At 45.6% G+C, this 14928-nt stretch overlaps 1 protein-coding gene across 1 annotated transcript in view; it reads right to left on the reverse strand.

Annotated features, from left to right (window-relative positions):
- DNAH3 (dynein axonemal heavy chain 3) overlaps positions 1-14928 on the reverse strand; it is a 614138-nt gene that overhangs the window by 450445 nt on the left and 148765 nt on the right. Inside the window, exons 8-9 of the mRNA XM_086940811.1 lie at positions 6528-6653; positions 2445-2637 (exon numbers count right to left, since the gene is read on the reverse strand). Coding sequence (XP_086796937.1) covers positions 2445-2637; positions 6528-6653 — 319 coding nt within the window. The remainder of the gene's footprint in view (positions 1-2444; positions 2638-6527; positions 6654-14928) is intronic.

Genomic DNA, 14928 nt, shown 5'->3' on the forward strand with positions numbered 1-14928 from the left:
TCTAAACAGGGGCACGATCATTCATCTACTACAATCAATCCCTGATCTAGAACACATTAAATCTAACTACATCGACTTAATAGAATTCCTACAACACAGTGGGGATTAAAGCTTAGAGTCTACATTGGTAACTTCTGCCTCCCCCTCATGGGTGGAAGCAGTCATGGAAGAGGGGACGGGCTCACGGACAGTGGGAGGGGGGACGGGATCACGGACAGCGGGAGGGGGGACGGGCTCACGGACAGTGGGAGGGGGACGGGCACACGGACAGCGGGAGGGGGGGCGGGCTCATGGACAGCGGGAGCCACGAGGGGTGGGGGGGGGCGAACGGACAGCTGGATACAACCATGCGGGACCAGGACGATCGAACAAATGATGAAAAACAGCCATGTAAAAAAAAAAAAAAAAGTACACGCCCACAGTGGACACGTCTTCATGATGTTACGAAAAGCCTAAAAATCACGAATCTGCTCCGGCATTGACGGACTGATCTCTGTTCCAATGGCTAGCCTCCATTTATGGAGCTAGCCAATGGAACAGAGGGGTGGGACAACACACACACACTGTACACATAAGATTTCACCTGCGCCGAAAAGCTGCGCAGTGCGCAGCTTTCGACAGGCGAAACCTAAAAACAGAACTCAATGAGCTACTCATGCATGAAACTGATCAGCTTGAGAGCCCTGTTGAAAAGTAACCTGTACCTCACATTGGTTGTAATTTTGGTCAGTAGACTATTACATTAAAATTAAACTTAAAAAAAAAACATAACATGTCTATCGGTTTATCAAATATTATACAAACATTGCCACATACCACAGGTTTGGCTTTTCATCTCTGAAAGCGCAGCTCGTATGTTTGGAAAGTCTGTCTGTGGCTTTGTGAATAGCTGAATATGAGAATATGAGCTTCTTGGCCTCGCCCATCCGTCCAGTCACTCATCATCTTCCCCATTTCCATCCACTCCTCACTCATTCATCACTCTTTCAACCAATTATGAACACAGCATCCTATTCCTCCATTCATCCAGGCATCTCCTCACCTATTCAACCCTCCATGCAGTCATTCGCCCAAACATTCATTCACGCATCCACTTTTCCATTAACTCAATTAGTCACTTACTTATCCATTTACACATCCACGTGCTAGTTAATCCTTCTCTTCACCCAACCTTTGAATCATTCCCACATTCCCCCTTTTACAAGTCTACACACCATTACATACAAAATCGACAGCTACTGCACTTTCATTTTAAAAAGTCAGTCCTATTGGTTTGCCAATGCTTATTTGTGTTCACTTCGCTGACAAGCAAGTCAGAACTGTAATGTGGACTTCCAAGGGGACCAAGTTCAGCTGTGTTACAATGGGGAGAAGTGCACACAGGTTGCAAGATTGTTAGTCAGGCAGGTGATTACATGAGTGAAGCTGAGGTTGTATCTAGGAGACGGTGGTCAGAGCACTGCCGCCATCAGTGTGGACCTGCAAAGAGCAGCGAACTAGGGTTCAGTGGCAAACACATATTCTTATTCCTTTGTGCATAGAGGTGGTGGGCGAGGATAAGGCGCTATATTAACTATTCTGCAGCTAACGGGCTTCAGTGGCAACCACATATTCTTTTTTTTAATTCTTTTTATTAACAATGCTCATGAGACCATACAGCATCACACACTTGCAAAATAGTACATTGGGACATATTACTAAATTGACATCCCATTTATCAGTAGGGAACAACAAGGACGATAAGCCAATCCCAACCTTCCTATCCTCCCATGATTGCACCAGTTTCTCTGTACCTGCGCCAGGGTGTCCACACTTTTTCTCACTTTTTAGTACACCCCCTACTTTTATATACTGTTTCCTCTGCCCTTTGGCACCAGTCGAGGTCACGCTGCCAGTCGTCCCATCGCGGGGGTGACTGTCCCCCCCACCCTCTAGCAATATTCCGTTTCACCACCCCCGCTGCTTGGGTCAGCCAGAGTTCCAAGTATCTCGACCAGTCTGTGTCTCCATTGACCATCAGTAATAGCCACTTTGGCTCCATTGGCACCGTCCCTCCCACCACCCTGGACATGATATCAGCGACTCTCGTCCAATATGGGATGATCTCCGGACACTCCCATATGTTAACCCGGTCCAGTGGCAAGCACCTATTCTCATACCTTTGTGCATAGACGCGGTGGGTGAGGATAAGGCGCTATATTAACTAGACATTGTTTCTATTTGTTTAACTTTGGTGCGAATAATATCTTTTCAGGTATTTAAGCATGCCACAATTTAAGGAAATAGAAAAGGAAGGTGTTTTTCTAATCACCGTGCAACCATATGATGCGAGAGCTGTTTTAGGAATAAATAAATCTTACTTTTTATAGGAGCCAAAATATTCCATAGATATAACATAAAAGTACATATAGAGAGTAGATGAGGCTTGCATCCCAGTACTGTACCTTATGAATAGCAAAAAATGAAAGGATGTCCTGCAGGGAGTTTATGACCATTCCGCGTAGCTGTAGAGACATGAATGAAGCAACGCAGGCAAAAAACTCTTGAATTTGCTGAAAAGAGTCATTATTTTGTGGTACAAAATGGATCCAGTTTTCCTTATTCGCGATAAAGAGCGATGCACACATTGGAATCCATCTGAAAAGCAAAACAGTGGAAAAAAAGGGTTATATATTTCCCAGTTATTTATACATGTGGACGATATTGTGACAGACACTCGTGTGCCTAGCTGCTTGATGCTACAGTAAAGCTATTTAAAGAACTAAAAGCTAAATTACATTAACTTAATAAATATTAGCTATTTGGTCCAAAGAAGATACATACATATAAAAAGCTGTGTATTTCAGCACGAGGTGACCACTCAATAAATGAATAACAGGATCTTAAAGGAGTGATCACACTGTTTAATTTGTGCTAAATAATTCCACAGAAAATGTTTTCATGTTGAGCCTGGTGGTTTAAGTCTTTCTTTCATTTCACAGATTGATTTAAGTCCTGCTGTTCAGCACATCAAGCTTAACCTACTCAAAACAGAAGCATTGGTTTTACATTTTACAAGGACTCTCAAACTTGTCTTTGCAAGGAAAGATGGGAGAAATTCATCTGGTTGAAGAGGGGATATCGAGGAATAAGAATATCTAGGAAAAAATATCGAAAGATAACTATGCATAGATTTTCTACACCTACATCCACTTTCATACGACTTGACTATATATCCGAAACAGGTCCCCGGATGCTTGTTTCTGGTCCAGGGAAGACATGGCTTGGCAGTTCGGGCTGGACTGTTCCCATGAGGCACAGGGTCAGACTGATTTGCATATGGCCATTTCTGAACTGGGGTGGTGGAGTGAGCTAAAGAATGGTGATGGATTAAACCCAGATCACTTGACTGGGGGTGAGTGTTTGATTTCCTCAAACGCTCCGTCCATCATCCCCTTTTGTATCGCCTTGACTTTATATATTGGCATGGTATGCATGATGTGCAGTTAGGAATAGTGAATTCATACATTGTCTATATGCACTTATTTTTCAATATTCTGCTTTTAGAAACTTTATCCAGGATATTCATGTACCAGGATATTCTTATCTGCGATAACCAGTTGTTCAATCAGGGGTGAGGATGGCGGTGTTGATGTTGTGAAGTTGGAGAGCAAGGAAGGTAACGAATATTGCATTCTGTCCAGGAAACACTTTGAGGTTATGAAAGCAGATGCAGAGCCAGGATCCAAGCCTAAAGCCTGCATTGAATTTCCTGGCCACAAGATATTCCAAGGCCAGAAGAGATGTGCGTTGAGTGTGGTCTGCAAAGGGCCACATGGCTAGCACATAGGTTTCAAAATAGGCGGCAGGAAGTCATGGACTAATTCTACTAAATCACATCTTGGGACTTTCCGGAAAAGTCAGCAGGCATTGTTACCTGGTGGGATCTGTGGTAAGGAGTGCAAGTGTTGAAGTTTGCTGTGAACAATGGCCATGTTTGCATTGGCCAGGTTGGAACTGGAGAGCTTTGCAATGAGCGGCACCACATTCAGGTGGATTAGATGGAGTGCGAGTAGTATGTGTAACTGATCTCAGCATTCTTGGGGTCTCATTAACAAGATAACCATTAGTGGGTCTGGTTTTTCCAGCCTTTGCAAATACCCATGCTGGCTTTCACTATATCCATGGGAGCTGGATAAATGGGCAATTCCAAGCTGGACCCCCCAGGGTCCATTTAGTAATGGAAACTAACCAGGGAAATCAATTCTAAACACTTCTCATTCCCTGGGTTATTCTTCTTTCTAACCACACACACACACACACCATTTAGATATTGGCTTCTTTGAGCAGCCGGAATCTTCAGGAGAAACTGAAGGTGCCCATCGTTTTCCAGCATTACTCGTAAAGCATATCTATCACTACAGGGATTGAACAAAGTGAAAAGCCTTTCCCTCTTAAGTACCTGTGAAGTGATAAGATGTGAGCCTTTGCGTCACCGTCATTGCACCTAGGTGTGAGGCTCCCGATGGCTCCCGGCCAGGATATTCCAACAAAAAGAGGCATAATGGCCCCTTAAATCCGGCTTTTGTTATGGGCCCAGCTGGAATCTGATAAGCTCCCTCCCCGCTTGCACATTGCTGCTCAGAACAAAAGCAGGCAACATGCAGGCGCTGCTGAAATTGTCCCATTGCCTGAAAATTACACCAGGGCGATTTCAGCATATTTCTGTGGGGCCCAACCTCTTGGCAGTGTAGACGGCGTCCACCCTGTGAAAAGAGTGAGTATACTCCGTCTACCCGTGCGTACCCTCGACTCGTGCCCTGCCTATCAGAGATTATGTGCAGCGTGTGATGATGCCTACGTGTTTGGATGGTTTTGATACTGTAATCAGAACCTTGGAAACATGCTGGAGTTGGAAATGACATTAACTCTGGCATGTATGTGCAATATGCATGAGGCAGCCAGGACTCCGATCTGTTTAAAAGATACATTAAGTCTTCCACTTAAGCGGGCCGGTCTTAATACATGGGCAGACTTAGGGACAAATGAGGGGATGCTCCCAGGGGAAGTCTTTAACGTGAAATAATCTCTCTAAATTTAAATTTATCCAATTGTCTTCTTGGTTTGCTGCCTCCAAACAGGAGTTGGGGGGTAACTGGGGGTTAGAGACCTTTCTTCAAGATATTAGACCTAAAAGTAAGGAGGTTGCAAGGTGGTACGAAAAACCTCTGGAGGCTGAAGTGAAGAAGTTATCGCCCCCCGACCCCCCCCCCCCGCCACGTATGGAGTGGTGTCTTTCAGGTGGCTGACATTAAATTGATTTGGGACAACTCTTTGAGGCTTCTATACTCCATTGTTAGACCTGCAAACTTGAAGAGGAACCACTTCTTCACCATTAATCAACTCAATTGTACACCGTTCAAACTTGTAAAGTTTGCCCCTCAGCCCACTCCTAAGTGTATTAGGTGTGGACACCTGGAGGCTATTGATGTTCATATCTTTTTTTAATGTCCCAGGATAAGAGTCTATTGGGGATTTGTAGAGCTCTTCCTGAAGGATATAATGGTTGGGGGGTTATACTGAATGTAATGCTTGTCCTTTTTGGAGTTGATGAGATAACCTGTAATCTCCTGGGACGATCACAGAGACAGTTGCCTTTCTATCTGATACTAATAGCTAAATGGGAAATTTGTATGAATGGAAAGACCCTATCCCCCCGAAAGTAGAAGATTGGATCAGGGCTTCCAGAAGGATGTGGAGGCTATATCAGGGCACAGAATCGAGCACTGCTATGGCGATATGGTCTGATTTCTCATCTTGGTATGGTTTCCTCAGCAGAGGTCATATATCCCAATGATTACACCAAGGCACCAATAATGGGGAAGGTCCTGTATGGTGTCAGGACCATGGGCGAATGCAGTGACCGCTGGGTGGTTAGATAGATGGAGCGGTCCCCTGAGAGTTGCTGATGCTCTTGGTGGTATGAGGAATACAAACAAATAAAAATGAAATGATCATCTTCGGAAATGCTGGGTTTTCCCTTTCTACACTTGCTATAGGGACTCATGCAGATGCAGTGTAAGAACTTAGCATTAAGGGATGAAACAAGACAGATGTTCATCACCTGCAAATGTGGACATGTTGCTCCCAAAGTATTTTGCAGGTGTCCAGAAAAAAGGGTGCCAACACTCTTACTCCATCCTTTCACAGAAATAAAGGTCATGCATTCTGTTCATTGCACTCTAGCACATCAGGTGAAATGGCAAAACAAATTATGTGAACAAAGACATTAGATTGCCCAAAAGTATGCAAACACATTTTAACAACACAATGAAAACAATATATATAAAACAACTATTACCCTATTATCAGAGCTGTGTCAAGATCAGTTGTGACAATATCCCTCTGGTATAATAAAAGACCCCCCCCCCCCCAGATAGTGCATAAATATACCCCCAAAATCCTCATGGGCAACGTTTTAGAGTAAAAGTTCTAATTTCTTAAAAATGTCTTAGTATAATAAAAATAATATCTTAAAATGCACTAACTTGTTTAGGAGAATGTCATGAGCTTCCATACAATGTCTTTTAACGAAATCTTCAAATTCGTTTGGAAGGAGGGGAAGATTGCCCGAGAGCATATCTTTCGTTCGAACAAACCTGAGGTCACCAAACCTAGAAAGAGGAACATGATTAAAGAAAATCTGCCTTCCCCAACCAAGTCACAAAACAAACTTATGAATTCCTGGTATTAGTGTTTTGTTGGACTGTGTATTTTCAAAGCCACTAGCTGATGATTAAATACTGTGTGTAGAATGTATGTGGGGACGTACGAATCAGCAACATCACCTTAAATTTAGTTTGGTATGTTATCAGTAACCAGTGTAGTGAGACTTGGGTCTTATGTTCATTGTCAGACCCCTTTCGGGAGGTCATAGAGCAGTATTTGACCTTCAGGATAGGTAGTGTGGTATGTGGGGTTTGGGGGGAGGGGGAGGGGGAGGGGGGAGGTGGGTTAAGACTAGAGCTCAGAACTCAACAGTAACCCAACAGACACAGTAAAGTATTGCCCAGGCCAGTGCTTATATTTTAGTTAAAGAAAGCCCTTTAGGCACGCATCAAAACAAACAAAATACTACACAATTAGAGTTCTCAGTTACAGTGTTAAAATTCCATTTGGGATCTTCAGTGATGAGTGCCATACCCTACCTCATCTATTCAGAACTTCTTAGTGTCTGCAACCTGAAGTGTACAGCATTGGTCTTGGCAAGGGAGTAGCCAGAATAAACCAACATCCCTCACTTTGAACCATGTCCTAATAAACTCAGACAGAAGGGGTGAGGTAAATGAGTCCGGCAGTCATTCAGGAAACTGCTCTCCTGCCAGTATTCTGAAATTCTTTAAGACTGGCAGTCTTTTGTTCTTCCTTCGGTCCATACTTCTTTCTGTCTTAATCCGTCTTTCTTTCCTTCCTTTTTTCCATCCATCTATCCATCAAACTACACATCATCCATCCATTCATCATCCCCTCTGCACCTTTCCTTCATCTCTTCACTTGCTGAATATTCAAATTTAAGACGCTTCTTGAAACTAGGTTCTTCTATAATCAGTCGCCTTTCTAAGCTGGTTTTGTTTATATGTTCTGCTCCCTTAGGTCTGTTTCTACTCAGTTTACAGAAAAATTAGAAAAATTATTCTCATTGCCCAGTTCTGCATCTCTAATAATCACCAACAATAGGCATCCGAGAATGCTTGTGGTAGGTGTTTGAGCTTTATAAGACTTTCAATGAAAATTCTATTGACAAATTCAACTGATGAAGAGTGCCAAATCCATTAACTAGGCCTTCTTCAACTTTATTCTGTAAATTCATAACACACTACCAACACAAATTCATAATGGACTTAACTATCGTTCAACAAGGTTCAGATGAGCCTCTTATTCCAATTCTAATTAATGACTAATTGATTATCTTCAACCTCATCCTTACCACTCTCCTAATTACCAGCTCACTCTAAACCCTTAAAGTTCTTAGCAACACTGTTATCTATTTCTGGCTGCATTCAAAGTCATGCAGTTAGGTCCATGCTGTGGAGATTTCTATTATGACATAGAAACAGACCTACGTTTTTTTAATCTAATCTAATACGCAACAAAGATTAGGCATTTTCAGGACAGGCTTCAGGGAGACTGTAAATGCACATGACTTGGACAAAATGAAAGGGAATAAATAATGGTCCAACATTCTACAAGGCCCCCTGTTCTGGCTCTCTGTCTAAGTCACATTTAGTGGCATCTACTCTTAGTATATCCAAGCCTATATATCATCCCGACAGCATTCAAAACTCCCCATGAAAAACAAAACTCATAATCCCAATGGTCCATCAGAACTGATGGGCACTGTCAATGAGGACCAAAAAGGGATGTGCTCAGCAGCAATCTTTCACTCAGTTTGTACAGTAAGCATCAAAGAAAACTACATATCTACAGATCCACCACTCCCACAGATGGCTCTAGGAGAAGGACACTTGCGTCCATTGCATGCATTACCTACCTGACTGCCCAAAGATGTGGCCTCTTCAGTATACATGCAGCATAAATAGAAGAGGGTAAAACATTAAAATACACTTATTACAATTCATGCACCAAATTTATAATACTGACCTCCTGAAAAGGACCGCCATTTAAATGATAAATGCAGGGAACAGAGCAAAATGCAGACACAGGTTTGTAATAACAGGTGCAAGACAGTGGCGTAAAGAAACCTGAGAGCGCCCCCCTGCTAGGTATATGGAGGACCCCAACAGATCCAGTCTGAAGCTCTCAGGCAAGGGGCCTGCTGCCCATGCATAGTGCCAAAGGGGGACCCCTGAGCTCAGGTGCCCCGAACCCCGGGAGATAATGTTACACCACTGTCGCAAGTTAGAAGAAACACATAAAGTCAACAAGACTGGCAGCTGAAATTTCAGTATGAGCTGCATATCTTCCCGTAATGCCGTATCAGGCCGTAGGGGACAGAGAGTTCATTGCAGCTCATATGCCTCATTTTTTTAAAGCCCATGTTGCAATATTTATAGATTTTAAAGCTTAGCTGCCCCATTTATAAATTACAAGATAGCTTACACATATAATATCACTAGGCAGTGCAATGTACTGGATCTCAGGATTTTTCTCTTTCTGTGCAGGACATTGTTTTAAACTTTGAACAGGTCAAAGCACAGAAAATCAGAAGAATAGAGAAGAGAGCCAGATCTGATCTACAGCACCGAATAACTATATAGGTATATCACAACCTAACGCGGATATAACCTCTGGGCCCTGATTTTGAATTGAAGCTTGTGTTGTGCCGAGAACAGCAGGGGAGAGAGAGGGGTCTGCCGTGCTGAGCTTTTGGATCGACATATTTTGATGCCGTCATTTCTTATCGAGGAACTGGGGAGCAGCAAGGTGTGTGCTTGATCCCAGGATGCTTGTGTTCCAGTTCAGGGAGGACCTGGCCTGGTAGGTTGGGCTGGACCGATCCCATGAGGAACACAATGTCAAGAACGATTGGATTTGGCTGGGTCCAAACCGAAGCGACATGGTGAGCAAATGAACAATGGGTTGGAGTACTACACCGAGCTAGTGCTAGTGGTTAGACTTATTGCAAGCATTCCTCCCATCACCTTTTAATTTCAGATCACAGGGCCCATTGTTCCCTTGTGACCTCACCCACCACTGCAGCAGTTACGGGAAGCAGGATTGTCGTTAACGCTGCTCTTATCCAATGATGCACTCCTTAAAATTGCTCTTTTGCACCATGGACTTTATGCTTGGTATGCATCACAAATGCACACTCTTAATCGTGATAGATAACAAGCACATATGGATAGATTATTGCTGGTAAGGTGCCTTAATTGCAGACAATGCTATGCTAAGGTATCTAGCAGTGAACAAAACTAGGCCCCAGAAGTAAGAGGTACCATGTAGATGTGCTCCATATATATATATAAAGTGCCCACTGTACATGGGCTGTCTTGGTGAAATATTAGGACACAATGTACTCATGGAACTGGTTTTAGGGATGCACGGCTTCAACATTTGTCAAGTTAAATAAATCCTGATCTTTTACAGAGGAAATGCAGGAACGATGTAATCCGACGGAGTAGATGTTGGTTATAATGTTTGGTCACGTTGATGTTTTAATACGTGCCACCAAGTTCCCAGTTTGTGTGTAAAAATAAGAAACATTGTTTAGCCCTTTAAAATATTATGCATAAGCCAACCAGTACATGTAACGAGGAGGAGATAGGCCTCCCTGGTTCAGCCTAGCCTCCGACTTCATGCAACCGGTCATAATGTAAAGAGTTCCATGAACCAACTCACAAATTCTTCATCAATCCCCATCTTTTCAGGAGCAAATTCAAACAATAATCCTTTCTTGAAGCTTTCAACATTTCAATATAGCAATATTTGCCCTTTTCTCTATGTTTTCTACCTAAAGTAATGATGATAAAAGTTGCTTCTAGGCTAACATATGCTATTGCCTCTGTGTCCGAGTTTCTTGTTGTAGTCTAGTTCTCTTTCAGGCTATTGTGCACTCACACACCAGTCTGCACTCTATAAAATTCACTTATCTCATATTTCTCGGTTCATTGCCACAACTATGCTGCCTTTAGTTCAACAACCGATTCCAATTTCACTACCTTCGTATAGTATTTAAATACTTTTTGGCCTTGTCTTTCCTAAATAGTCTCTTTTTTTTTTGACTCGCTAACAATTAGTTTAAGTTCTCTTTTTCTCTTAGACTCCAATTTGTCTATAGTCAACTCAGTGATCTCCCCAGATTCCATTCCATTGTTCTTGAAGTCTGTAACTATGAAATGATTTAGAGGTTTATATATGCCCCCTACCTACAGTGATCTAGTTTTGGGTTTGACGTGAATGGCACTTGGGCCATGAGTCAGACAATGACTTCTTTTGCTCTGGAACTTTCAGCCTTTGACTTGAGATGTTGTTAATTTCACCTTGACTCAGCCTACAGGAACTTTGCAGCCTCACAGTTTTGTCTATTGGCTGTTTGGGTATGTCCTTCCGCTTCCATTGTAAAGCATGAGCACTAATTTACAGTGGCTACAGAAAGAAAGCAGTACAAACACAATAGTCCCATGGGTAACACTTTAAACAAGATCTATTATACTCATGACACAATTTCCACAATGGGCATGACAGCAGACTAAATGGAAAGGGGCGACCACTCGGTCCCCCCGAACGTATGGTTGGGTGCCCCGATCCCCCCGGGAAACCATTTTGGGCGGGGGGCGTGGCTCGGCTGGTATGCCCGAAGCGGCGTAGCCGGGGCGCGCCTTTTCCCGCCCAAGAGGGGTTGTCCTAGACACCTACACCGAAGACCACGCCCAGTAGGCGTACCGGAGGAGGGTACACGCCCTTCCGCAGAAGAATAAATAGAGCGGGAATCCGAAGAAGCGTCCTCTTGTTCCTGAGCTCTGAAGGCTGCACCCACTCGTTGCTCGTGAGCCCTTGACGGAACAAGCAGCAGAGGTACCCCCAGTCGCCCCCCCTCATGCCGGTAGACAACCCGGAACCAAATCCTGATATGGGGCAGCCGATCCCGGTGGTAATTACTCCCGATAATGATGAGGATATGCCTCCCGAATTGGCCATCCAGTTGGCAGCATGGCTCAAGAAGAAAGCAGGGGGATCAGTGGCCCCTGGAGATCCGGCCGAGGAGGCCAGACTACTAATCGAGCAATTGCGGCAGTCGAGAGATGTCGCAAAGGCGAATGTTCCTCTTGTTTCCCCACAGGTAGCACCGGTAGGACCTCCAGTTGGTCACGAGAAAACGGCGGGAACAACGGCCGAACCGGGTAAGCTCGCATTGCCAATGGCGGGGGAGGGTTCATTACCCTCGAGGCGGGAGAAGGTGGCACAGCACATCCCTTTGGCCACGAAAGAGTTAATATGGGGGGACAAATATGTTAACATGTTTTCCTTATTAACTGACCATCGCGAGATGGAATATGCTAAAACCCAGAAGGATTTGTGGCACCCGAGCGTCTGGCGTGCCAAGATGGCGGAATTCAGGGTGGATGAGACAGTAACGAACTGGGTTAAGGCCTTTTCTATATGTACTGCAGTTATGGGGGAACGTAAACCCGAGGTGATGACTGAGTTGACTTGCTATCAAAATCGTATTATGGATTTTTATTCTATGTATGAGGGGGAGGAATGGAAAGGTTATGACATGAAATTCCGGAAAGCGAAAGAATATGATGCTACTTTGACTTGGGATTGCCTGGACTCGTTGTCATGGCACAAGCAGCTCCTGCCAGGGGCGGCAGGTACGTCCTCGCCAGGCGGGAGTGGGTCGGGGGTCGTCCGCCAAAAGCCCGCGGTGCCCTTTCGAGTGGGCGCCGGTGGGGATTACCAGCCTAAGACCGGCGGGTATGGCGGCAAGCGGGGGGTCTGTTGGGGCTTCAATCGAGGCAACTGTAACAGACCGCAGGGAACATGTACGTTCAAGCATGTATGTGCGGGCTGTGGGAACTCCTCACACCTGGAGAGTTCATGTAAATCTAAAAATAGCGGGACGGGAGGAAAAGGAGGCTCTAAGTAGGAGTGAGGGAGAACGTTGTTACCGATTGCCTACACCCGTTGATCTCATTCATGGCTATGACTCCTTGGTTGAACAGATACCCTGATCATGTATCCGCTGGGGTGTTGAGGAACGGATTCTTACATGGCTTCCACATCCCGGCGGGGGATTTTCGGGGGGACTCCTTCTGTAAAAACCAGTTATCGGTACAGCACAACCCAAGCGTGGCAGAGAAGAAAATAGCAAAAGAAGTCAGCTTAGGGCGAGTGGCAGGGCCTTTCCATCGCCCGCCGGTGGCGGAATTCATCTGTTCCCCGTTAGGGGTTGTCCCGAAGAAAGACCCGGGGGAGTTTAGACTTATTCATAACCTGTCTGCTCCAAGGGGTTCCTCGGTGAACGAGGCCATTGACCCAGAAGTCTGTTCAGTACGGTACGCATCGTTCGATGATGCCGTGGCCATGTTAAATCGCCTGGGCCCCGGGGCGCTGATGGCGAAATCAGATATCGAATCGGCATTCCGGTTGCTCCCGGTACACCCACAGGATCAGCGCTTGCTAGGTTTTGCATTTCAAGGGAGTTATTACATGGATAAATGCATGCCTATGGTTTGCTCCATTTCTTGTGCCTATTTTGAAATGTTCCGTTGTTTTTTTAGAGTGGGCATTCACCGAGGCCACAGGGCATAGGCATGTTATGCACTATCTTGATGACTTCCTGTTCTTGGGAGCAGCCGGCGATACGAGATGTGCGCAGGCGCTGCACGACTTCTGCATCCTCATGAGGGAGTTTGGAGTCCCATTGGCACCAGGTAAGACGGTTGGACCATCTACTTCACTGGAGTTTCTGGGAATTGAGCTCGATTCTGTGGAGGGATGTTTCCGTTTGCCGATGGAAAAGGTGGCCAAGTTTAGGGCTTCCTTGACGCAATGCCTGGGTAAGGAGAAAGTGACCCTGCACCAGTTACAGCAAACAGTGGGTCAGCTTAACTTTGCTTTGAGTGTAATACCAATGGCCCGCCCCTTCTCACGCTCTATTGCACAAGCTATGGTCGGTCTCAAAGAGGGGCACCACCGTACGAGACTGTCGGCAGAAGTTCGCCAGGATATGCGCATTTGGTTGGCATTTCTGGCGGACTTCAACGGTCGAGTCGTGTGGAACAAGCTGCCAGCGTCTTCAGATGAACTAGGTCTGTGGACTGACTCAGCGGGGAGCATGGGATTTGGCGCCATCTTAGGTAATCGATGGTTGGCGCAAACATGGCCGGCCTGGTGGCACTCCAGCGGTCTCACAGGTAACATTGGGTTCTTGGAGTTATTCCCCATTTGGGTTGCTCTGATGGCATGGCCTGACGACTTCAGGGACCGCTCAGTGGTGTTTTGGTCTGATAATATGACTGTGGTCGAATGCATTAACCAACAGGCAGCACGCTGCAAATGGATCTTGAGATTGTTGAAAGAAGTTGTGCTGCTTTGCATGAGACTGAATGTACAGTTCAGGGCGAAACATGTGCCGGGCGTACTGAATCATGCAGCTGATGCACTCTCTCGTTCACATATGCAGGCGTTCAGGGGTTATCTACCTACAGCGGACCTAGTGGCGGCACCATTCCCCAAAGCACTATGGTTAATCGGTGCCCCGGACTACAAGACCTCGTGGCAGCAAGCTTAGCCCCCAGGACAAGAAAGGCATACGAAGGAGCGTTTCGTTCCTATTGCACATTTTTGGGTCCAACAGGGAGTCAGAGCTGGGGTCAGGAGGAATCCTTCCTGGGGTTCCTGGTAGCGCTGCACAGAGAAGGCCGATCAGCGGCAACGGCCAGTAGGCATAGGGCGGCCATTTCATTCATGGTGCAGGTGCATGGCGTAAGAGACCCAACGGGTTCCTTTTTGGTTAAGAAGGCCCTTCGCGGCTGGCAGCGCCTCGAGGGTCGCAAGCAAGATGTGAGACGCCCGATTGGCTTACACAGGTTGGCTCTACTTGTAGCGAAACTAGACGAGACGTGCTCCTCCCATTTCGAAGCAGTTCTGTTCCGGGCAGCTTTCGCATTAGCATTCCATGGGGCTATGCGGGTGAGCGAACTGGTCGCAAGGAATAAGAAAGACGTTGAGGGAGGCTTGTGCAGGGATCACGTCCAAATTAGGGGTGATTCGATGGTGGTCTCAATAGCCAGGTCCAAGACCGACCAGGGGGCTATGGGGAATAGTGTTGTCGTGCAGCGCGCGTGAGAGTCCCCCACGTGCCCGATAAAGTGTATAGAGGAATACTTGGCACTAAGGGCGGCTACATGGGGGGGAGTTTGCTGAGGCACAAGGATGGCACCCCACTGACGAGGTTTCAGTTCCAGAGGGTGCTAGCAC

This window comes from Lissotriton vulgaris, chromosome 10 (genome assembly GCF_964263255.1).
Source record: "Lissotriton vulgaris chromosome 10, aLisVul1.2, whole genome shotgun sequence".
NCBI lineage: Eukaryota > Metazoa > Chordata > Amphibia > Caudata > Salamandridae > Lissotriton > Lissotriton vulgaris.